The following is a 24624-nucleotide window of genomic DNA, read 5'->3' as shown; positions in this document are numbered from 1 at the left end:
TTCATCTTTTTCAGCTAAAAACAAATATCGATACATGAATTACTTTGCCTGTTAATATGGAACAAACAATTATTTTGGTAGGGATGAAGATGGCATCACTATTCGAGCGACGTCACCTTGCATAATCCCTATAATAATAATAAACTCGTCCAAAACGCGGATCCAAGAGGTAGGGGAGACACTTTTTATTCACTCTGTTTTTGCAGTATACCTATTTTGCATGAAAACATGAACTGAAGTCCAATTAAAAACAAAATAAAATTAATTATACATTGACTTGCCCCAAAATAGGAATACTGGCCCATATAGTCTGAACGATAATTTAACTGATAACCGCGACCAAGGCCTTATCTCTGTACAATGCAGAGTTCAGTGAGTATTTATAGGAGGTAAGCCACAACTGAAGTTGTCCTTTACTGGATCATATCCTTCTTGACCGCCACAAAGACGACTGCATCTCCCAGACTAGTTTACTAAATCAAAACTCGCTCATTGGAATAAATACAGCTGTGATGACGTTTTACGCGCACACACACGCACAGACACACGCACGAACCACTGTCATAACATAAGTGATGATAGTATGTGTTCGCGAAAGGTGAGTATATCCTTCCCCATGAGTGGTAGGCCTACCCCAATCTAATTAAAATTAGCTCCACTATTACACGTGGATCTAACACCAGCCAGTTGGAGCTCATGTCCACCAATCAAAACCTTACTTGCAGAATCCTGCCAGTGATTTAAAACTAACAACACTGCGTAGTCCCCAATGTCCAGAATGTTATAGGTTTAATTATATAACTATGGTGCTTTTATATTAATATAAATATAAACATATGTAATGATAGACCCCAAATTATTTTTAATTTTGGCTCTGTTTTTAAGTGGTCTTACCACACCATGGGCGGATCCAAGGGGGGGGGGGGACCAGGGGAACGCGTCCCCCAAAAAAAAATTTGTTCAAGTGCCCTCAAAATGTCCAAGTGCCCTTTTTGTTTGTAGAATTTTTTTTTTTTTTAAGTAAACAATAATTATATTGTAGATAAATGAAATCAAGATTTTCGTGTACATGCGCAAGCTTGCAGATATGTGTCTGTGTTATCGAGTCTCAATGGGGCCCCATTGAGGTTCTAACGCGAGTGACGCCAATTTACTTCATTATTGCTAGTATATTATGACGTAGAACTGTAGGAATTCATATTAATTGTAAATATCAAAACTTGTAGTAAGGTGCCCTTTTGACGAGTCAATGTGCCCTTCTTTTTTGGTCCCCCCCTAAAAATATTTCCTGGATCCGCCCATGCACACTATTAAAAATTGTCACCTTCATCTCTTTCACACACTCCCCCCCCCCCTCCCGCCCCGGAGTCGGTCACTGGCGAAGTCAGAGGCTGAATCCGGGGTGGGCGTGCCTGAACCCTTGTGGATAGGGGCACATAAAAAGAGTTTCCCAGTTTCCCCAATGTCCAGGTAACATTTCGTCTGTAAATAATAATTTAAATATTGACCAATCACACTTCGCCTTTTATAACGTTATTTGGGAGCATACAAATTCTAAAAATATCGGACGAGTCTATTTTAGTGGCCGCAGTACAGCGAACCATACCAATACGTACGGGGTGGGTTATCAGTCTTCAATTTGACATTAAAAATTATTTACTAATAAAGCTACAATATAAATCTCTAATGGATTTCAAGATTCAAATCATTTATTTCCATATATGCATCATACAGAAATGTACATAAACATAAACTAGTAGTGCTAATAATGATGCTACCATCATGAACATGTTATAATGTTACATAAAACTCTAAAATTAATTGCCTTTATGCATGAATATAAAATAGCATACAGATATAAATGCATACATGAAAGAGAATAAAAGTATAGTTATGTGGTTTTGTTTTTAGTTTGTTCTAGACTGTGGTAGGGGGTCTAGAGAGTTCTGTCCTGTGATTTAACATTTCATAGCACGACTGACCTATTATTACGGATATATTCCCTGGGCAGTCTAAGAGAAAAAAACGATTTCTCTTTATTGGTTAGATGTTGAAAGTCTGGGCAGAGTTGTTGTATTTTATTGTATAGGATATTTCGTATGTGGGAGTTTGTGGGACATGTTGTCAAAAAATGTATTTCGTCTTCTACTTCTTGGTTACACAGTCTGCATAGTCTGTCTTTTCTGTCAGTGTTCCTATATCGTCCAGTTTCAATTTCAAGTCGGTGAGCGCATATTCTTAGTTTTGTAAGTGCCTGCCAAAAGTTTACATTTTTAATTTGGTTTAGATATTCGGCTAATTTATATTCATCTTTAATATGTTTGAATATTTGGAGTTTTTCAGATTTTTCTAGTTTTATTGTAAAGTATTCTTTGAAATTGTTGTTAAGGGTTTCAGTTATGGCTTTTGCATTTCTTTTCATGCAGTTTTTGTTATTTTTTAGTTTAAGTGGGTCGATATTGTTAATTTCAAACATACATTTACAATATGCATGCCAGCCTATGTTGTGTTGTGACTGTAGTTCTTTACTGCATTGTATTGCGTCATAGAGAATTGTTGGGGGCGTGGTACAAGCTAGTTACATCATCCTTTTCTGAGAGATTTGTCTAGATAGACCACGGTTATTGCGGCCGTTGAGTGACGGGTGTAATAGATCTCGGGCTACGCCTTCGATCATTACACCCGTCACTCAACAGCCGCAAAAACCGTTGTCTAACTAGACAAATCTCTCAGGAAAAGGATGATGTAACTATAACATAGTATAACCCCAGGCTGGTAGTAACACGTCCCCATTCAATTAAGGCTCAAGCACGTCTGTCATGGACATAACCTTAACTTTGCCAATGACTGCCTCCGGGACCGCAGAGAATATCATTTTAAAGTAGATATAATCTGGAATAATCAGGTTAGTAATGACCCGTCTGACTAGTTTAATTTTCTGCCAAGGTACTAGTTACATCCGCGGATGTCGATGCGTAGTAATTGCTTGGTGTCGTACAGTCGTGGTACATTTGGTTGTTTACGGAAAAGGCCGAACTGTGTGAACAACCGCACGAATACAAGTACGTGATACAGCAGCTTTATTCAGCATAATACTTAATTGCATAGATTATGGGAATAATTGTCGAACATTTGGGACAGGCATACACATTATTTAAGTACCATGATTACAGTTGAGAGTTTCCCATTTCAACAAATGCACTACAACCAGTCCGTAACACAGTTCATCATGAGTTGATCAACTTAGCAGATGTACTGCAGAGGCGGATCTAGAGGGGGCAGGCCCCCTGCCCCCGCCCCCCTAAATTTTGCGATAGTTATAATTTTATTAGGCCTATATATTAATTTTCATTCTTTTTTTACATCCCCCTCCAAACCTCCCCTAAAGTTCCCTTGGCATTCCACCTCATGTTACTGGGGCCCCCTAAATGGATTTTTTGGATCCACCACTGCATGTAGGACTAATCAACAAGAATATTAAATTTAAAGGCTGTACCAATAACCTTAGAGTAACGCATATGCGTTGTGTGTGCGTGTGCGTGTGTGCGTGTGTGTGTGTGTGAGATGTTGGGGAACGTACATATGAAAGACCGGTAGGACTTTCTTTGGCACTGTCACATATAAAGAACATAAATACTTATAATAGTTAGGGTTAGTGACAGTGCCAAAGAAAAGTCCTTCCGAAAGTGCTAATCGGTGACCCAAGAATGGTACCTGAAAGTGTGGTATGCACTGTCCTGTCTGGGAAAGTGGAGATAAAAATCTCTTGCTTCTCTTTGTTAAGAAATTAAGCCTATGACAATATGTGGTAGCTGCAAGTTTTCTCGTTTGACCAATACAGGGCTTCAAGAATTTTTATAAAAATCCACAAGACATTGGATCGGTGATTTAAAAAAGTTACTAGCCACGATTAAAAATTCCCTAGCCCTTCTTTACATTAAGTAATACAATAATAATAATATTATTATTATCGGATATGTCACCTAAATTTTAGGCTAAAGAGTGAGAGTTTAAAAACTCTTAGATTGGGGGTGGGGACAGGGTATTCATATTTACAAAATTGACTTAAATGTAGCATTTGACAACTTTTTTCCCACTGGCCATTGGGCATGGTGATAGCAGTTATCACTAGCCCATCATTGAATATCACTAGCCATGGGAGTGGGGCCATCGTAATCTAGAAGCCCTGACCAATATGTGGGATGGTGCATATAACAGATCCTTGCTGCAATGGAAAAAATGTAAATGGTTTCATCTAAGACTATGAGTCCAAAATTGCCAAATATTAGACATGATTAATTGATGTGTGGCCCAGTGGTATCATTAAACAGAGCTCAGCAAACTGATCTGATCAAGCAAAAACACCTCTGGCACCACTTTTTGGTCAGTGTGTTTTATTCAGATATAAGTTATGTTAAAGTTTGTTTTTGTTTAATGACACTACTAGAGCAAATTGACAAATTTATTAATCATCAGCTATTGGGGAAACCGGCTACATTTTAAAATTACTTTGTGAAGGGTTTTAATAGTAAAAATAATGGAAATTCAATTGTAAACAAATTTGTCTTTCACTAATGCCTGATATTGTCACTGTTTTCACTGTGATTCATGAATGCCTTGTGTGTGGTGGGGTGGGCTGTCAATTTGATGGTCTGAAGCCATTTTTGATGTGTATTCCAAATTTACTTCACTAAATTCATAAACAGAGACAGTCTAATCTATGTGCATATGTGTGAACTTGACAGTGTGCCATTATTCTACAATTTGGTTATCCCTCTCCTTTTCTCTCTCGTGCGCACAGTTTTCCGTTGTTTTTTTTAAAGCCGCACACCCTAGTTCCATCCAGCGAAAATAAATTATAATTTGGTTAATCTACAAACCTGTAACACACTTAGATCACGTTTTTATCAAATGGAGTGAAAAAGCAGGTTTTATATCGATAAATACCATGGGAATCTCCATGTCCCAATTGCTTGAAATAATTTTGAAAGTTTGTATTCTGATGTCACCGGTAGATGTCGCTCGAAGCACAACAATGCCTACGTCACGACAAATTTCACAGACTTGGGGTGCGTTCTTTTCACCTCTCCTGGACATGTTCCAACTGTTCTGTCCTGGTTGTATCCCCTCTCCAGATATCGTAGGACTTAGCAAAATTATTGGTTTTAAGGGTTTGTAACGTTTTGTATTGAGATACTTACTTGTCTGAACTTTATTGTTACTAAAAATGTTCACGAACTGTGAAGAAAAATCTCACAAATGAACAACATCAAATCGGATGTTGATTGCACGAACCGTGCACGAGAAAACAAACCGAACCAAAATGATAACGGTCACGTGGTATACCAACGTCTGTGACATTGAAATGGAAATATCCCGTCTAAAAATAGATTAGACCTTGTCTTCGCAACGTTTTTTTCTCAAATACGAAAAATGCATTTTGTGGTATTACAAACACCAGGATTACCAGGATTACCAAAAAACACTTCAGGTGAATGGAAATGTATATTTTAAATAATAAACGGTAAGTAAAGTGCAATTTTATTTGTGAAAAAAATGGGTTTAATAGCGAAAAACAACGCCGTAATGGTTAACAACTAGCCGTAACTAGGGTGTGTCCCTTTAAGAAGCTTTTTTTTTTTTTTTTTTTTTTTTTTTTTTTTTTTAAATTATGTGGACGCCACTGCATACTTCCATACAGGCAGGTATGCACCTGATCTGAAGGATGAAATTGCATGTATTTAGACAACCCAAACCTATTGCAGGGGAGTTCGGGGGAATACTTCCCCAAGACATTTTTTTGAATTTCAGGTGTTAAAATATATAGTCTAGGAGTAATTGCAATAGTCCCAACCTGGACAATTTGGTAACAAGCTGAAATTTTCAGAAACATTGCCCAAGAGTATAATAAAATACATATCAAAAGTCCCTGCATATCCAGGAAGAGCTAACAGGAGTTCAAAATGGTGTCCAAAATGACCGCCATTATCTATTTTATCATATCTTTAGAACCATATATAAGGTAGTAGAAATTTATGCAAGGAAAGTGTCTAATGATTGGGTTATAGACGCAAGTAATGCAATGAAATAATGAAATACATGATTTGAAAAACAAAAATTAAAATGGTGGGCCTCTATAGTGGAAATTAAGTAGTTCAGCGGCCCATGATTCCTTTAATTGACAGTCCTACAGAAGGAAGGTTATATCGTTCTGGGGAGTTGCAGTTCTCCTATAGCCAAAGGCCATGGTATGCACTGTCCTGTCTGTGGGAAAGTGCATATAAAAGATCCATTGTTGCTAATGGAGGGAAATGTAGCAGGCTTCCTTTGAAGATGTGTCAAAATTATCAAATGTTTAATATTCTAAAGTCAATTTCAGTAATAAGTCATTGGTCAATGTTCTTCAGTGGTGCTATTATTAGCCAAAACACCTATAATGATTCTAATGAGAAGTCACAAGCTTGTAAAAAAATATTTTAGGCCCTGCCTAATGGTTTGGCCATTCAGATTTACCATATCCATGTTTCATGGTAATCTTAACATGGATTACCAGACACTACAGAGGTGGATCGATGGGAATCCATCTCCCTAATTATTTTCAAATGTGTATTTTGTGTTCTTTAATTTTTTTTATTTATTATTGGGATGCCCTTTTGACAAGCTGGTCCAATAGTTTTCCTGTTAGTTATAAAACCCATACCACCCCCACCCCATCCTACCCCCGCCACAAAATATTTCCTGGATCTGCCCATGCTCTTTGCTTTAATTCGATAACTGTATTGTTTTTTTGTTTTTTTTAAAATTAAGAGTATTATTAAGGGGAGATAATTTTATTTCAGGATGTGAAGTAAGAAGAGTTACAGAGTTATGTCAACTCAAGTGGTGGTAGTGGGTGCTGGAATCAGTGGTGAGTGCGGGGCACAATATTTAAAATCAGTCTCAGTAGCACAGTGGTTAAGCCATCAGACAACAGGCTGGTAGGTACAGGGTTCGCAGCCCGGTACTGGCTCTAACCCAGAGCGAGTTCTTAAGGGCTCAGTGGGTAGGTGTAAGGCCACTACACCCTCTTCTCTCTCACTAACCACTAACAACTAACCCACTGTCCTGGACAGACAACTCGGATAGCTGAGGTGTGTGCCCAGGACAGCATGCTTGAATGTTAATTGGATATAAGCATGAAAATAAGTTGAAATAAATGAAATTTATTAATGAATATTTAAAAATCTTTGGCACCCAGAAGTCAGTTCATGTGATTTTCACCTAGGTAACCAATTATTCCGTTAGGTTAATTATATTTGCATATACCAGTGGGTTGTCAAATCCTACCACACAAGTTTGTACTATGGTTCAATTTATGTAAGTTAAACAAACTGATATTTCCATGACATAGCTTATTCAGTTTGAATTTTTGGAATAAAATTCTGGTGATCCTAAATTTGCAATTTTTAGTTTTTGAATATAGCAGTTGACCACATAACCCATTAGTTGTTCACGTGAATTTAAAGTTGCATAACTGACACAGGAATAGAAACAGGGCCCTGTTTGTCAAAACGATCTTAGCACTAAGATCACCTGGACGGGATGGGACGTAGCCCAGTGGTAAAATGTCCACCTTAGCCTGATGTGCCTTAGGATCGATCCCAATTGGTGGGCCCATTGGATTATTTCTCATTCCAGCCAGTGCACCGCGACTGGTATATCAAAGAATGTGGTATGTGCTATCCTGTCTGTGAGTTGGTGCATATAAAAGGTCCTTTGCTACTAATGAAAAAATGTAGCGGGTTTTCTCTCTAAGACATATGGCAAAATTACCAGATGTTTGTCGTCCAATAGCCAATGATTAATAAATCAATGTGCTCCAGTGGTGTTGTTAAACCAAGAAACTTTTAACATCCTTCTCCAACTGTGAGAAGTGTCCGTCAATATATTCACAAATAAACTGACTTGACATGTTTGTGGTATTGAATAACATATATATTATAACTGACTATGCAACTCATTAATATTTATGTCCTGTCCCATGATAGATGAACAAAGGAATATTGATTTTTTGAGATGAGCAAAGTGACTAATAATAATAAATAATGAATGCAGTCACTTACCATTCCATAAGCAATTAATATATTTGCCAGCAGCTTGTTACATTTGATGAAAGGTCACTGATCATACAAAGAGAAATCAAGGTGGAGTGAACAACTAGATTTTAATACAACTGAGAATCATCCTCCCATGGTAAACTCCTTGGGTTATTTCTCATTTTAACTAGGATCGATCCCCGTTGGTGGGCCCATTGGGTTATTTCTCGTTCCAGCCAGTGCTCCACAACTGATGTAACAAAAGCTGTGGTATGTACTATCCTGTCTGTGGGATGGTGCATATAAAAGATCCCTTGCTACTAATCATAAAGAGTAGCCCATGAAGTGGCGACAGTGGGTTTCCTCTCAATATCTGTGGTCCTTAACCATATGTCTGATGTCGTATAACCGTAAATAAAATGTGTTAAGTGTGTTGTTAAATACAACATTTCCTTCCTTCCTTCTCATTTTAACTACTACACCACTAATGCATAATAATTATGCTATACTATATTTGGAACAATTAATATAAAACAATCATTTCTACTAACTGAAAGGATTAACCTATCCATAGATCAAGTGGCATAATTACCATAAGCTCAAAACCTAATAATTACTGATTACATAATCCTCTTCTGTTTTTTAGCCAGCTAAACATAACCAATAGAATAAGTTTGTTTTGTTTAACAACACCACTAGAGCACATTGATTTATTAATCATTGGCTATTGGATGTCAAACATTTGTTACTTTTGACATAGTATTAGAGAGGAAACACACTAAATGTTTCCATTAGTAGCATGAGATATTTTATATGCACCATCCCATAGACAGGATAGCACATACCATGTCCTTTGATGTACCAGTCATGGTGCACTGTCTGGAGTGAAATAACCAATAGAAGTTTAAAAAAAAAAGTTAATGAGTTACATATAATTCTTAAATATCAGAGCCTGCAGAGTATATTTAAAAGTGGGGGAGGCACTGTCAGTTCAGTTATCTGGAGGGTGGAAATACATATATTTGAGTGCCCAAAGTAAATTGTGAATTTGCAGATGTTAAAATACAGTATTTTCAGACTTCTGAACAGAGCAGCTTGGAAAAGTGTAGGGAGTTATGGCCCCTACAGGGATTTAACTTAGCGATGCCAATTGAGATATAAATTGTCGTAGGTTGTGAACATAACCAGTGGCATGTATGTGCCATCAGTAAAGTTCCTTAATGACGCCAAAATGTCCTGATGTACATTATCTGCTTGTATTTAAAGTTTGTACATTGAAATGTCTACATATGTAGACCATTGATTTTAGTCTGGTAAGTATGGTACTACCAGTTAAAAAAGAAACGCTCTGAAACTGAATCGAATGACCATTGTGACAAAACACACTGCATCTCTACTGGCACAAATAACAGATCTGGCAGAAGAAAATATTATAGAACATGTTCTATATTTTTACAGTGCCGGACTGACCAGACTCAGTTTTAGCTTCTACGATTTTGGTCTGGGGCTGTAAACAAATATAGCTCAAAACGTATTGCAGACATTTGATTTGAAGTCGTCGGCTTATTGAAATAGACTAAATACACCATAATTATCTAGTAGACTTACTTTTTGACATTATTAAATGTTATGGTACAAATTAATCCTATTTAATTAGCTTACTAGTATTTTATTCTTGGACAAAATAAAAATGTATCTTGTAGTTTTAACTCACACTAACAATGACATTTTCCATTACTACCAGGATTATTTCAATAGTCAATGAATTGGCATGTAAATGTAAAATTCGTATAAAAACATATTAATTTATTAAATTGTAAACCCATTCCATCTGAAATAAAAAAAAAAAAAATCAGTGTAAATAATAATATTTTTTTTATATAAAACTGCATGGGTTAAATCTTTCCTGATACAGGTTTTAAGGCAATTGATGGAACATCCAAGGTGATCTGAACGACAAAACCATAATACGAGATCAGGGTCTTATCTGCACAATGCAGAGTCGAATAGGTATTTGGCAAAATAATGGATGATTCCATCAATCTTTATTTAGTGCCTTGTCTATAAGAAGACAGCCACTCCCAAGGAAATCCTTTACTGGAGAGTTCATCTCTCTTGCATTGCCATAAAGAGGACTGCCACTCCAGACTAATTTATTAAAACGCACAGTTCTGCCTTTTAAGGCTTTAATCTCTTTGTACTGCATTATCGATTACTTCAGAGACAATGCAGGTGAAGCTGCATAAATTAGCTGTTCTAGCATTTTTCTTTACACCTGTATTAAAATTATATTTAATCTGTATCATTAAATGGTAATTTGTAAAGAAACATTTTTATTTATAATGGATTTTTTTTTCAAGAATGTTATTTGGGTTGATATGGGTTTAAAACTTAATATGTTTTTTTAATACAAATTTTAACTTTATTCATGATGATGTTACATGCCAATTCATTGTTTTCCTTTTAATGGAAACAGACTACATGTATATACATGGTTATTATTATGCATGGTTGTTATTCAACAAAGAAAATTCTAGTTTTGATTTTCACTGTGCAGTTAAATTGGAGGGCTAGTTGAATTTGAGAAGGGGCAGTAAGATTTTTCTTCAACTGGCTCTGCTAGCGAACATGGTTTTCGTGTTAATTTTCAACCCTGCGTCTACAGTAAATTTGTTTTAATTACCATGGGAGACAAATTCTTAAGTTCTAGTCCTGCCCCTGTTCCTTGACCCATGTTCATTATTATATACAATTTATTGTGTTTTCCAGGCCTCTCTGCTGCACGTCTGCTCCAACAGTCTGGGATAGATGTGATTGTTCTTGAGGCACGGAATCGACTGGGAGGCAGGTCACACACTATACAGGTCAGTCCACAGTCACAGTATGTTCCCCGTGACAGGCCTTCTGTTTTAAAGCAGGCCAAAGCCCACACCCATCATCTCCTGTGTAAATTGCTAATCAAACAGGCTTCAGACCACCCACCTAGCCAAAATAATGTTGAAATATTGGCCGCATACAAAAGTAACCCAGAGAGAATTGCTTTAAAATACAGACAATTGAATCAATATATTTTTAGGGATGTCTACCCAAAATAAATTGTTCTCGGTTAAAAATAGTTCATCTAACCCATTGTATTCAAAACAGTTGAGCTAAAAATAATAACGGGATGCAATACTAGGGTTAGTCCCAGTTAGAACTTATGTGTAATATAGAAAGAAAGAAAGAAAGAAATGTTTTATTTAACGACGCACTCAACACATTTTATTTACGGTTATATGGCGTCAGACATATGGTTAAGGACCACACAGATTTTGAGAGGAAACCCGCTGTCACCACTCTTGGGCTACTCTTTCCGATTAGCAGCAAGGGATCTTTTATTTGCACTTCCCACAGGCAGGATAGCACAAACCATGGCCTTTATTGAACCAGTTATGGATCACTGGTCGGTGCAAGTGGTTTACACCTACCCATTGAGCCTTGCGGAGCACTCACTCAGGATTTGGAGTCGGTATCTGGATTAAAAATCCCATGCCTCGACTGGGATCCGAACCCAGTACCTACCAGCCTGTAGACCGATGGCCTAACCACGGCGCCACGGAGGCCGGTTATGTGTAATATAGTGGCAGATCCTTAGGAGTTTAGGGGTGTGCACACCACTCGACCTAATGCATCTGACATATGGTAATTACTCGTAATGAATTTATGATCAAGTACCCTTTTGTTGTTGTATCCCCAAAACAAATATAGGAACCACACCTGTAATAATCTCAATGTTAAGCTTCAAACAAACTTACTATTTTCACTAAGTTAATTATTTGTTTTGTGAAGTAGCAGAGTATTTTACATGAATAGCTCTACCCTGCTCTTCTTTACCTGTTGATTAGTGGTTGTCTATCTTGTCTTTCATTAATTGTCTGAAAATGTACAGGTGATTTATTATAAGAGTGTTTATTTGATCTTTTCAGGACCCAGTCCATGGCTCAGTGGATCTTGGTGCAGCTTATATCGGTCCAACTCAAAACCGAGTTCTGAGACTTGTCAAAGAACTTGGCTTACGTCTCTACAATGTTGACGAGAAAGGCAAAAGTGTCCTTAGTTTACAGGTATTTTGAAATATTAAAGTTAATAACACCTTTTCTGTCCTGATCATGGCAATTGACTCATGTTGAAGGTGTTGATCTGGATAAACATGCTTGAACCTTCTATACATACATAAATGTTTGATTTATTGATTTCTGTAATCACCTGCCTTTATTTAAACAAGCTTTGGTAATATAGCTTTAAATGTGAATATCAGAATCATAAAGCAAAGTACCAAATTTGTTCATTTCTTGATGAACGTAAAAATTACTTCATCGGAGAACGTTATATCTGATGACGTCATTTTATATTGGTACTTTGTCTTGTCGACCAAAAATAATTCAAAATAAAATATTAATTTTTAGCATTAGTATATATGTTTTAAATTTAATTATAAGGGTTGTCTGTTAATGTTTTTACCATCATCGGGGTATGAAAAAACCCTGCTTTGCCGATTAACACAGTTTGTTAATGATTTGTTTTTCATACCTCGATTAAAGTAAAAGAAATATCAGACATGTTATTAATTTAATTAAGATCCAAGATGTAGCTGTGATTGTTTTAACTGTGGTTATTACAGAGCATATGGAGTACTTACACAGGAACTGTGCCACCGCTGAGAAATCCTATTGCACTAGTGGATCTCAATCATCTGCTACGAACCATAGATTCCATGGCACTAAAGGTAATTATCTGTGTCTCTAAAGTGATCATTTGTTACTGTTGTCTGTTTGTCTAAAGTAATCATTTGTTTCCATCATCTGTGTCTAAAATCATAATTTCTTACCGTCATCTGTGTCTAATGTAATCATTTCTTACCATCATCTGTGTGTTTAAAGTAATAATTTCTTACCACCATCTGTGTCTAATGTAATCACTTCTTACCATCATCTGTGTGTCTAATGTAATCATTTCTTACCACCATCTGTGTCTAATGTAATCATTTCTTACCATCAGCTATGTCTAATGTAATTATTTCTTACCATCATCTGTGTGTCTAAAGTAATCATTTGTTACCATCATCTGTGTGTCTAAAGTAATCATTTCTTACCATCATCTGTGTCTAAAGTAATCATTTGTTACCATCATCTGTGTGTCTAAAGTAATCATTTGTTACCATCATCTGTGTGTCTAAAGTAATCATTTGTTACCATCATCTGTGTGTCTAAAGTAATCATTTCTTACCATCATCTGTGTCTCTAAAGTAATCATTTGTTACCATCATCTGTGTCTGATGTAATCATTTGTTACCATCATCTGTGTCTGATGTAATCATTTGTTACCACCATCTGTGTATCTAAAGTAATCATTTCTTACCATCATCTGTGTCTAAAGTAATCATTTCTTACCATCATCTGTGTCTAAAGTAATCATTTCTTACCATCATCTGTGTGTCTAATGTAATCATTTGTTACCACCATCTGTGTCTAAAGTAATCATTTCTTACCATCATCTGTGTGTCTAAAGTAATCATTTGTTACCATCATCTGTGTCTGATGTAATCATTTGTTACCACCATCTGTGTCTAATGTAATCATTTGTTACCATCATCTGTGTCTCTAAAGTAATCATTTCTTACCATCATCTGTGTGTCTAAAGTAATCATTTGTTACCATCATCTGTGTCTAAAGTAATCTTTTGTTACCATCATCTGTGTCTAAAGTAATCTTTTGTTACCATCATCTGTGTGTCTAAAGTAATCATTTCTTACCATCATCTGTGTGTCTAAAGTAATCATTTCTTACCATCATCTGTGTGTAAAGTAATCTTTTCTTACCATCATCTGTGTGTCTAAAGTAATCATTTCTTACCATCATCTGTGTCTAAAGTAATCTTTTGTTACCATCATCTGTGTCTCTAAAGTAATCATTTCTTACCATCATCTGTGTCTAAAGTAATCATTTGTTACCATCATCTGTGTCTAAAGTAATCTTTTGTTACCATCATCTGTGTGTCTAATGTAATCATTTGTTACCATCATCTGTGTCTAAAGTAATCTTTTGTTACCATCATCTGTGTCTCTAAAGTAATCATTTGTTACCATCATCTGTGTGTCTAAAGTAATCATTTCTTACCATCATCTGTGTCTAAAGTAATCTTTTGTTACCATCATCTGTGTCTCTAAAGTAATCATTTCTTACCATCATCTGTGTCTAAAGTAATCATTTGTTACCATCATCTGTGTGTCTAAAGTAATCATTTGTTACCATCATCTGTGTCTAAAGTAATCATTTCTTACCATCATCTGTGTGTCTAAAGTAATCATTTCTTACCATCATCTGTGTCTAAAGTAATCTTTTGTTACCATCATCTGTGTCTCTAAAGTAATCATTTGTTACCATCATCTGTGTGTCTAAAGTAATCATTTGTTACCATCATCTGTATGTCTAAAGTAATCATTTGTTACCATCATCTGTGTGTCTAAAGTAATCATTTGTTACCATCATCTGTGTGTCTAAAGTAATCTTTTGTTACCATCATCTGTGTGTAAAGTAATCTTTTGTTACCATCATCTGTGTGTAAAGTAATCTTTTGTTACCATCATCTGTGTGTCTAAAGTAATCTTTTGTTACCATCATCTGTGTGTCTAAAGTAATCTTTTGTTACCATCATCTGTGTGTAAAGTAATCTTTTGTTACCATCATCTGTGTCTCTAAAGTAATCATTTCTTACCATCATCTGTGTGTAAAGTAATCATTTGTTACCATCATCTGTGTGTCTAAAGTAATCACTTGTTACCATCATCTGTGTGTCTAAAGTAATCATTTGTTACCATCATCTGTGTGTCTAAAGTAATCATTTGTTACCATCATCTGTGTGTCTAAAGTAATCTTTTGTTACCATCATCTATGTCTAAAATCATCATTTCTTACCATCATCTTTGTCTCAAAAGTAATCATTTGTTACCATCCAGATGATCTGTGTCTCTAGGAATAACCATTTATTTTTGTTGTTTTAAAGTTAAAGTTTGTTTTGTTTAATGACACCACTAGAGCACATTGATTTATTAATCATTGGCTATTGGATGTCAAACATTTGATAATTTTGACATATTGTCTTAGAGAGGAAACCTGCTACATTTTTCCATTAGTAGCAAGGGATCTTTTATATGTGCCATCCCACTGCTACAACCCGCCCCTTTTTTGTTGTTTTAGTCCATCACAGATTGCAACACAATTGCAGTGATCTAGTGTCTCAGTTATGATATTGTTTAACTTGATGCAGAATAATGTAATTATATTTGTAAACTGAAATACTGCTTCTGAATTTTAGGTACCACTTGATGCTCCGTGGACAGCTGAAGATGCTCTCAAATGGGATTTCATAACCCTACAAGAGTTTGTGGATTCCATTGCTTGGACTAAGTGAGATTTAATAATAATAATAATCCTAGCCTTTGTAAATTCAATTCTGCAACAATGTATGTGTGAGGTTGCTATAAAATGCACAATAACTCTAACCTTTGTATTAAGTTTTTGGGTTGTTTATTGCCTACCAGAATATATCCAACTATACAAAGTTAAATTTTATTTTGTTTAATGATACCATTAGAGCGCATTGCTATTTTATTACTTGAGCAAAGCAATAATTGTTTTTAGAGGGGGAGGGTTGTTATTTTATTACTTGGGCAAAGCAATAATTGTTTTTAGAGGGGGGAGGGTTATTTTCAAAATCCTTGCCATAATAATTCTTAAAATACATGTCTCAACTGAGGGCATGACACATAATAAGAAAATCTAAGTAAATGAGACTATGTTTGTTTTTTCAAAGGTGTGTACCATTTTCATTTTGAATATGTCTTTTGAGCTAATACAAACACCAAGATAACATTAAAGACATTTGATTTGACAAAATTGATAAATTAAGCAAGAAACTGTGATGTGAAATTTAACTGTTAAAAAAACCTCCATGAAACTAGTCCAAAATATTTTTCACTGTGTAATAAATCTAGGATCAGTGCCTTTGACTCTATTGGTCTGTTTGACTTGATCACATGTGTCCTGTTCATTGTGTTTCACATGTGTCCTGTTCATTGTGTTTCACATGTGTCCTGTTCATTGTGTTTCACATGTGTTCTGTTCATTGTGTTTCACATGTGTCCTGTTCATTGTTCATTGTGTTTCACATGTGTTCTGTTCATTGTTCATTGTGTTTCACATGTGTTCTGTTCATTGTGTTTCACATGTGTTCTGTTCATTGTGTTTCACATGTGTCCTGTTCATTGTGTTTCACATGTGTCCTGTTCATTGTGTTTCACATGTGTCCTGTTCATTGTTCATTGTGTTTCACATGTGTTCTGTTCATTGTTCATTGTGTTTCACATGTGTTCTGTTCATTGTGTTTCACATGTGTCCTGTTCATTGTGTTTCACATGTGTCCTGTTCATTGTGTTTCACATGGTGTTTTTTTTATACACCAGAGCAGCAGTGGACATATTTACCATCCTGGTGCGATCCGTCCTCACCAGTGAACTCCACCAGGTGTCTCTGCTCTTCTTCCTCTGGTTCGTGCATTCTGGGAATGGACTTGTCAGACTTGGTTCTGTTACTGACGGAGCTCAGGTAACTACTGGGTAATATATATATATATATATATATATTTATTTCGATATTTGGTCAGTGCAGAACAAGAGAAAACCACTACAGAAGTTACTTTGCTATAAACAGGTCATGGCATTTGATGTACCAGCCATGTGGGTACTGGTTGGAATGGGAAGAAAACCAATCATACCTCAGATCAGCACTCAGTCATTGAGCTACATTCTGCTCTCTCATGCTGTAACTAATGGTTACTTTTCATTTCAGCTTATTTTCGTGCTTATATCCAATTAAGGTTCAAGCATGCTGTCCTGGGCACACACCTCAGCTATCTGGGCTGTTTTGTCGAGGACAGTGGGTTAGTTGTTAGTTGTTAATGAGAGAGAAGAGGGTATAGTGGCCTACACCTACCCACTAAGTTGTTAAAACTCACTCTGTGTGGGAGCCGGTACCAAGCTACGAACCCTGTACCTACCAGCCTTATGTCCAATGGCTTAACCACGACACCACCGAGGCCAGTAACTGGCTATCTTATGTAGCACTTATACTCTACTTTGTCACACATGTACTCACAATTTAATTGCTGGTTACTAGTAATTTTACTTATGTAATGTATGTAACTAAATATATTGCAAACTCCATAGTACATACACTGCCATTCAAACTACCACTACAAATTTACTGGTCATTTTAAGTACATAATACATGTACATGTAACTACCAATGAAACTACCGATTATTGGTCATTTTACTTATATAATGCATGTAACCATCAGGGGCCCATTTCACTAAACATCGTAAGTTTACATCTGCGACTAACGGTTATACCAGTCATACGTTTACACGTGTTTGGCATCAATTTGAAGCAGAAAGTTACACCATTATGGAAAATAGAGCATTTTAAGAACAAAAGAAAATGAAATATGAGAACTTCAAACTATATTAGTGGTACTATTAGTAGTAGAGGACGGGACCTAGCCCAGTGGTAAAGCGCTCACTTGATGCGTGGTCGGTTTGGGATCAATTCCCGTCGGTGGACCCATTGGGCTATTTCTTGCTCCAGCCAGTGCACCACGACTGGTACATAAAAGGCCGTGGTATTTGCTGTTCTGTCTATGGGATGGTGGTATGTACTATCCTGTCTGTGAGATGGTGCATATAAAAGATCCCTTGCTGCCAATTGAAAAGAGTAGCCCATGAAGTGGTGACAGCGGGTTTCCTCCCTCAATATCTGTGTGGTCCTTAACCATATGTCCGATGCCATATAACCGTAAATAAAATATGTTGAGTGCGTCGTTAAATAAACCATTTACTTCTATTAGTAGTAACAAGAATTGTGATTTAGTCATAGATTTACGTTTACTTGCAAAACTAGACTTACAATGTTTTGTGAAATTGGGCCCTGGTCAGGTCAGGTCATAGGATTTAACATGCACATTCAGAACAAGCTGCTGTTGTGCACGCCTGTTATGGGTGCAGGTGTGAGCTTGGGCCGGCTCCTTCGTCCAGTGTAACCATATTATCAGCTGTCTTGTATAAAGTTGATGAATATTTTAGGAAAAGAAGTTATACGGAGGTGCACAGCAATTATCAGAGAGAATGGCGATGCTGCTAGGTGACCGTGTTCATCTTAGCTGTCCAGTGAAAACAATTGTCGCTCGAGATCATGATGTTTTTGTCGGAGACAGCAGAGGAAAGGAATACAAGGTGATTATCAACGAAATCTTCTTGTTTTTTTACTTTCTACTTTTTCAGTTTTCACTCTAACACTGATTGCAGTTTTAGATTTACTTGTTTGAGGATTCTGGATTTACATTTTAATATAGCCCCCTACTGATCCAACCGAAGGGGACTATAGGTTTCATCTCTATCCGTCTGTCTGTATGTCTGTTCATATGTGCCAGATATAGTTTTCCAAACTTTTTTTGTGCAATGCCTTAAGATATTGAACTGAAATTATGTGTTCAGCTCAGATCAAGTTTGACTTCCATGGTAATTTACTAATTTTTGACAAGAGTTATGGCCCTTGAACTTAGAAGATAAGAACATTTGTTTTCTAGATTTTATTTTCACAATGCCTCAAGATATTAAGCTGATATTTTGTGTATTTCTTTATTACAAATAGTGATTTTCATGGAAATTTACACATTTATCATAGAGTTATGGCCCTTGAATGTAGGAGATATGAAAATTTTTGGGCTCTGTACGGGACATGTATTGCTATAACAGTACTCTCAGATTGCTTGTTTACTTTTTCTTTTTTATACTTTATACTTTCTGGTTTAAGGATTCAGAATTCAGATTTAATAGTTTTGCATCTGTGCTTAACATGGTCGGTTTGGGATCTATCCCCATTGGTGGGCCCATTGGGTTATCTCTTGTTCCAACCAGTGCACTACGACTGGAATATCAAAGGCTGTGGTATGTGCTATCCTGTCTGTGGGATGGTGCATATAAAAGATCCCTTGCTACTATTGGAAAAATGTGGCTTTTCTCTCTATGACTATGTCAAAATTACCAAATATTCGACATCCAATAGCCAATGATTAATAAATCAATGTGTTCTAGTGGTGTTGTTAAACAAAACAAACTGTGCATTAACTCCATATAAAATGTTTTAAATGACTAGTAATAATATGTTAATCATTACTTAAAAATCAACTTAATAACTTGTTATAACTTATCATTATGCAAAATCTTTCAGTGTCAGTATGTTATCTGTGCTGTTCCTCCAATTGTTCTGAAGAATATAAACTTCACACCTCCATTACCAGAACGAAAGATGAAGCTAGTTCATTCCGTTACCATGGGAGCAACATTCAAGGTCAACATGTTCTATAAGACAGCATTCTGGAAAGACATGGGTAAATAAAACACACACATATCCAGAAAATTTTTAACGGTTTAGTCTGTATTACAATTTTTCTTAACAAATTTTAAAGTTTATGTGTTAAGGAAAATTTATTATATTTTTTTTGTTTTTTGTTATGCAATGATTGGAAATTTAACTGGGAAATAGTTTAAAATGTTTTGTATTGATAATATTGAAAAGTATAAATTTAAAAAATTAAATATTTATACAATCATTTAAATTATTTTTCATTAGTTTTTAAAAGTATGATTTCTTTGAAATAGTTTCTTAATCAATAAATAAAAAAAATATTGTCCACTACGCTATTATATTTATTTTTGATGGCTACAATTGTTTTATTAACGTATTTATTTACTGGTATTTTATAACTGACTTCTCAAAAAGATTGTTGAAAAAGTTTGATCTCTGTAATTTGCCAAAAATAATTTTAAAATTTACTTCCAGATATCACAAACCATTTTAACAAAATGAAAAGAAAGCATTGTATACTAATAAGAATACAACAGTAATTTGCTAAAACAGAATCTTCAGATGTTTGTTTTTTTAACACTTGTATTTGAATCCGATGCATTATGTTCGTGACAGGTCTGTGTGGTCAAGCCATTTCTGACAGTGGTCCTTCTGGCTACTGTGTTGATGATACAAAGCCTGATGGTTCACACCCATCACTGCTGGCATTCTTTGTGGCTGATAATGGTCAACGCATGAGTAGGTTTTCTCAGGATGAAAGGTGAATTTACTCACTGGAAAAATACTAAGTCAGGGGAGACAACTAAACTAATTTTATAACTCTCACTGACCCAAGTTTCAGAGTTATGTACCTTTTCTTTTACGCATCAAATACATTTTGAGTTATTATCAATGCCAAGATGATCAGAAACACATCTGATTTACCAAAATTGATAATTTAATTATGAAATGAATAATTTAATAGTTGAAAAGTTCTAATGACTGAACATATTTGACACTGGGATTCTTGCCTTTAAAACAAGTTTTAATTTTAAATGACTCTTCTTTGTTTTTATGTAAAAAATATTTCCTCGATATTTATATTAATATTATTTATAATTACTTGCAGAAAAGAAGCTCTTTGTGAACATTTTGCCAAAGTATTCAAATGTGAAAAATTCTTGAAGGTAATAAAAAAAGATTTCTAAAAAAAAATAATTCAATACTTATTAAAATTAGTTAATTGAGTTTACCACATGTAGATATCGTGCATGCTTTTGCCTTAGTAAAATAGCGTGTTAATACAAATACATAAAAGTGTGTGCAGTTCACCACTGCTACCATTTATTTAAAATTATGGGATCTCTCAACATTGAATGATGCCAGAAAACAATTTTATATTATGTCTGCCTCAATCATTTTTTAAATTATTAAAATTTCAGCCGATTGGTTACATTGAAAAGAATTGGATGGATGAAGAATTTTCTGGTGGCTGTTGTGTATGCAGTTTTCCTCCTGGAGTTCTAACAAAATGTGGCAGGTAACTTGCAAAATATGTCTATATTATAGGTCATTATTGGTCCCCTGCCTGTCCAACTGGACGGGACTATAGGTTTCATCACCATTCTTCTGTCCCACATATAGTTTTTTTTATCCACAATGACTTGAGATATTGACCTGAAAGTTTGTGTGTAGCTTTATCGTGTACTGTTACAGATCAAGTTTCACTTTCATGGCAAGGCGCCTATTTTTCACAGAGTTATGGCCCTTTAACTTACGAGATATGAAAATTAGTTTTTGGCATATTTTTTCCACAATGCCTTGAGATATTGACCGGAAAGTTTGTGTGTAGCTTTATCATGTACTGTTACAGATCAAGTTAAGCTTCATTTTCATGGCAAGTCACTCATTTTTCACAGAGTTATGACCCTTTAACTTAAGAGATTTGAAAATTAGTTTTCCGTATGTTTTTTCACAATGCCTTGAGATATTGACCTGAAAGTTTGTGTGTAGCTTTATCATGTACTGTTACAGATCAAGTTTCACTTTCATGGCAAGTCGCCCATGTTTCACAGAGTTAGGGTCCTTTAACTTAGGTTATATGAAAATTAGTTTTCCGCATGTTTTTTTCACAATGCCTTGAGATATTGACCTGAAAGTTTGTGTGTAGCTTTATCATGTACTGTTACAGATCAAGTTTCACTTTCATGGCAAGTCGCCCATGTTTCACAGAGTTAGGGTCCTTTAACTTAGGTTATATGAAAATTAGTTTTCCGCATGTTTTTTTCACAATGCCTTGAGATATTGACCTGAAAGTTTGTGTAGCTTTATCATGTACTGTTACAGATCAAGTTTCACTTTCATGGCAAGTCGCCCATTTTTCACAGAGTTATGGTTCTTTAACTTAGGTTATATGAAAATTAGTTTTCCGCATGTTTTTTTCACAATGCCTTGAGATATTGACCTGAAAGTTTGTGTGTAGCTTTATCATGTACTGTTACAGATCAAGTTTCACTTTCATGGCAAGTCGCCTTGTATGATGATGTACTAGATTTTCAGAGTTATGGTCCATGAATTTAGGAGACAAGAACATTTGTTGGGCACGGTATGGGACATGTATTGCTTTAGCAGTCCTCTCACAATGTTTGTTAGGGGCAGAACATAGCCCTGTGGTAAAGTACTGACTTGGTCAGTGGTCGGTTTGCTATCGATCACCATCGGTGGGCCCATTGGGCTATTTTTCGTTCCAGAGAGTCCACGATGACTGGTTTATCAAAGGCTGTGGTATGTGCTATTTTGTCTGTGGGATTGTGCATATAAAAGATCGCTTGCTACTAATGGAAAAATGTAGCAGGTTTCCTCTCTAAAACTATATGTCAAAATTACCAAATGTTTGACATCCAATAACCGATGATTAATAAATCATTATGCTTTAATGTCCATGAACCAACAGGGTTTATCGGTATCAATTTGGGGAATAAGGCTCATAGTAATTTTTAGCAAGGTATGCATATCTAGGGTTTTTTTTGTGTTGTTTTTGTTGTTTTGTTTTTAAAGATTTATTGCCCCCAGAACATAGGCAGTGAACAGGTTGGGGAGCCGTGGTCACTGCCTTACAAAGTATATATTTAAAGGGACACACCCTAGTTACAGCTAGTTGTTAACCATTACGGCGATGTTTTTCGCTATTAAACCCATTTTTTCACAAATAAAATTGCACTTTACTTACCGTTTATTATTTAGAATATATACATTTCCATTCACCTGAAGTGTTTTTTGGTAATCCTGGTAATCCTGGTGTTTGTAATACCACAAAATGCATTTTTCATATTTCTGAAAAACTCACGCGCGTCTGAGAGAAAAACGTTGAGCAGACAAGGTCTAATCTATTTTTGGAGGGGATATTTCCATTTCAATGTCACAGACGTTGGTATACCACATGACCGTTATCATTTTGGTTCGGTTTGTTTTCTCGTGCACGGTTTGCGCAATAAACATCCGATTTGTTGTTGTTCATTTGTGAGATTTTTCTTCACAGTTCATGAACATTTTCAGTAACAATAAAGTTCAGACAAGTAAGTATCTCAATACAAAATGTTACAAACCCTTAAAACCAATAATTTTGCTAAGTCCTACGATATCTGGTGAGGGGATACAACCAGGACAGAACAGTTGGAACATGTCCAGGAGAGGTGAAATGAACGCACCCCAAGTCTGTGAAATTTGTCGTGACGTAGGCATTGTTGTACTTTGAGCGACATCTACCGGTGACATCAGAATACAAACTTTCAAAATTATTTCAAGCAATTGGGACATGGGGATTCCCATGGTATTTATCGATATAAAACCTGCTTTTTCACTCCATTTGATAAAAACGTGATCTAAGTGTGTTACAGTTTTGTAGATTAACCAAATTATAATTTATTTTCGCTGGATGGAACTAGGGTATGTGGCTTTAAACAATAGTATCTAAACAAAATATGCTATTTAAATATGTTAATGGTTTCCATGATATTTATAAGACAGAAAGGGGGGGGGGGAGAGAGAGAGAGAGAGAGAGAGAGAGAGAGAGAGAGAGAGAGAGAGAGGGAGGGAGGGAGGGAGGGAGGGGGAGGGAGGGGAGGGTGCAACAGCAGTAGATAAGTATAAAGAAGTTGTGGGGATACTGAGAGAGTATTAAAGAATTACATTTTAATTAGTACTCGATTTCCAAGCATTATTTTTAATTAAAACATTCTTTCAAAGAGTGTTTTATAGGGTGTCCATTGCTTATGAAATGCTTCATAGTTGCAATTTTTGTAATAAATATATTTTTCTATTTCAAAATTATTTTGTAGAATATTTTTCGTGGCATTGACATGTAAATTTCTTTTTGGTATTTTCATACTGTAATTATAATATTTTATGTTGATAGTCAACCAATTTACAAAATCACCTTTTTCGTTGTTGATCATGCCTAACATAACTATGTCTCTGCTTAGAGTGATATTAATTCCAGTTTCATTTCTTATCCATTCTTCTATTGCTTCCCACAGAGAATGTACTAAACTACATTCAAATAAAAGGTGTTGTATGGTTTCAGGTGATTTGTTGCAAAAACTACAGCCATTGGAATCAATATAATTAATCATATTTAGAAATTTGTTAGTTGTAAGAATTCTGTGTATGATTTTATACTGAAACCAAGATAATGTTGTGCTTTTGACAGATCTAAAGGGTAGAATGTAATATTTTTCCCAATCATATATATCATAGATATTATCCTTCTTTAGAAAATTTTATTTGTGATTTTGGAATGGTGGTTTGAGCGTTCAGTAAATCATATATATACTCTTCAAAATAAGAAACGCAAAACCACATTGTCGTAACATTTGGAGAATTGATTTAATTATTGAATGGTGAGTCCGATAATTACCAAATGTTGCAGGATTGTTCACAATTCACTCTAGTCCATTGTGAGTAAGTGATAGGACACACCACCAAGGTCAAGGTCATCTGGAGTCAATACCGGGTGTGGCCTCCGCGTGTGTTGACAACTGCCTGGCACCGCCTGCCCATTGAAGCAACCAGAGTACGGATGACGTCCCGGGGGATGGTGGCCCACTCGGCC

At 35.7% G+C, this 24624-nt stretch overlaps 1 protein-coding gene across 2 annotated transcripts in view; it reads left to right on the top strand.

Moving 5' to 3' along the window:
* Nucleotides 1-2694: 2694 nt before the first annotated feature.
* Nucleotides 2695-24624, top strand: part of LOC121384561 (amine oxidase [flavin-containing] A-like) — a 44124-nt gene continuing 22194 nt past the window's right edge. Inside the window, exons 1-12 of one of the 2 annotated variants that reach the window (XM_041515014.1) lie at nucleotides 2695-2905; nucleotides 6840-6907; nucleotides 10845-10939; nucleotides 12041-12178; nucleotides 12736-12840; nucleotides 15429-15520; nucleotides 16576-16717; nucleotides 18251-18400; nucleotides 19398-19557; nucleotides 20151-20295; nucleotides 20644-20701; nucleotides 20957-21054. In XM_041515014.1, coding sequence (XP_041370948.1) covers nucleotides 6868-6907; nucleotides 10845-10939; nucleotides 12041-12178; nucleotides 12736-12840; nucleotides 15429-15520; nucleotides 16576-16717; nucleotides 18251-18400; nucleotides 19398-19557; nucleotides 20151-20295; nucleotides 20644-20701; nucleotides 20957-21054 — 1223 coding nt within the window. In that variant the 5' untranslated portion in view covers nucleotides 2695-2905; nucleotides 6840-6867. Of the gene's footprint in view, nucleotides 2906-2999; nucleotides 3063-6839; nucleotides 6908-10844; nucleotides 10940-12040; nucleotides 12179-12735; nucleotides 12841-15428; nucleotides 15521-16575; nucleotides 16718-18250; nucleotides 18401-19397; nucleotides 19558-20150; nucleotides 20296-20643; nucleotides 20702-20956; nucleotides 21055-24624 lie in introns of those variants that run through there. The other variant, XM_041515015.1, reaches the window with a different exon arrangement.

The sequence above is a fragment of the Gigantopelta aegis genome, chromosome 10, assembly GCF_016097555.1.
Source record: "Gigantopelta aegis isolate Gae_Host chromosome 10, Gae_host_genome, whole genome shotgun sequence".
NCBI classification, from domain to species: Eukaryota; Metazoa; Mollusca; class Gastropoda; order Neomphalida; family Peltospiridae; genus Gigantopelta; species Gigantopelta aegis.
The sequence above is the reverse complement of the archived record's forward strand: the minus strand, read 5'-3'. Positions and strand labels throughout refer to the sequence as shown.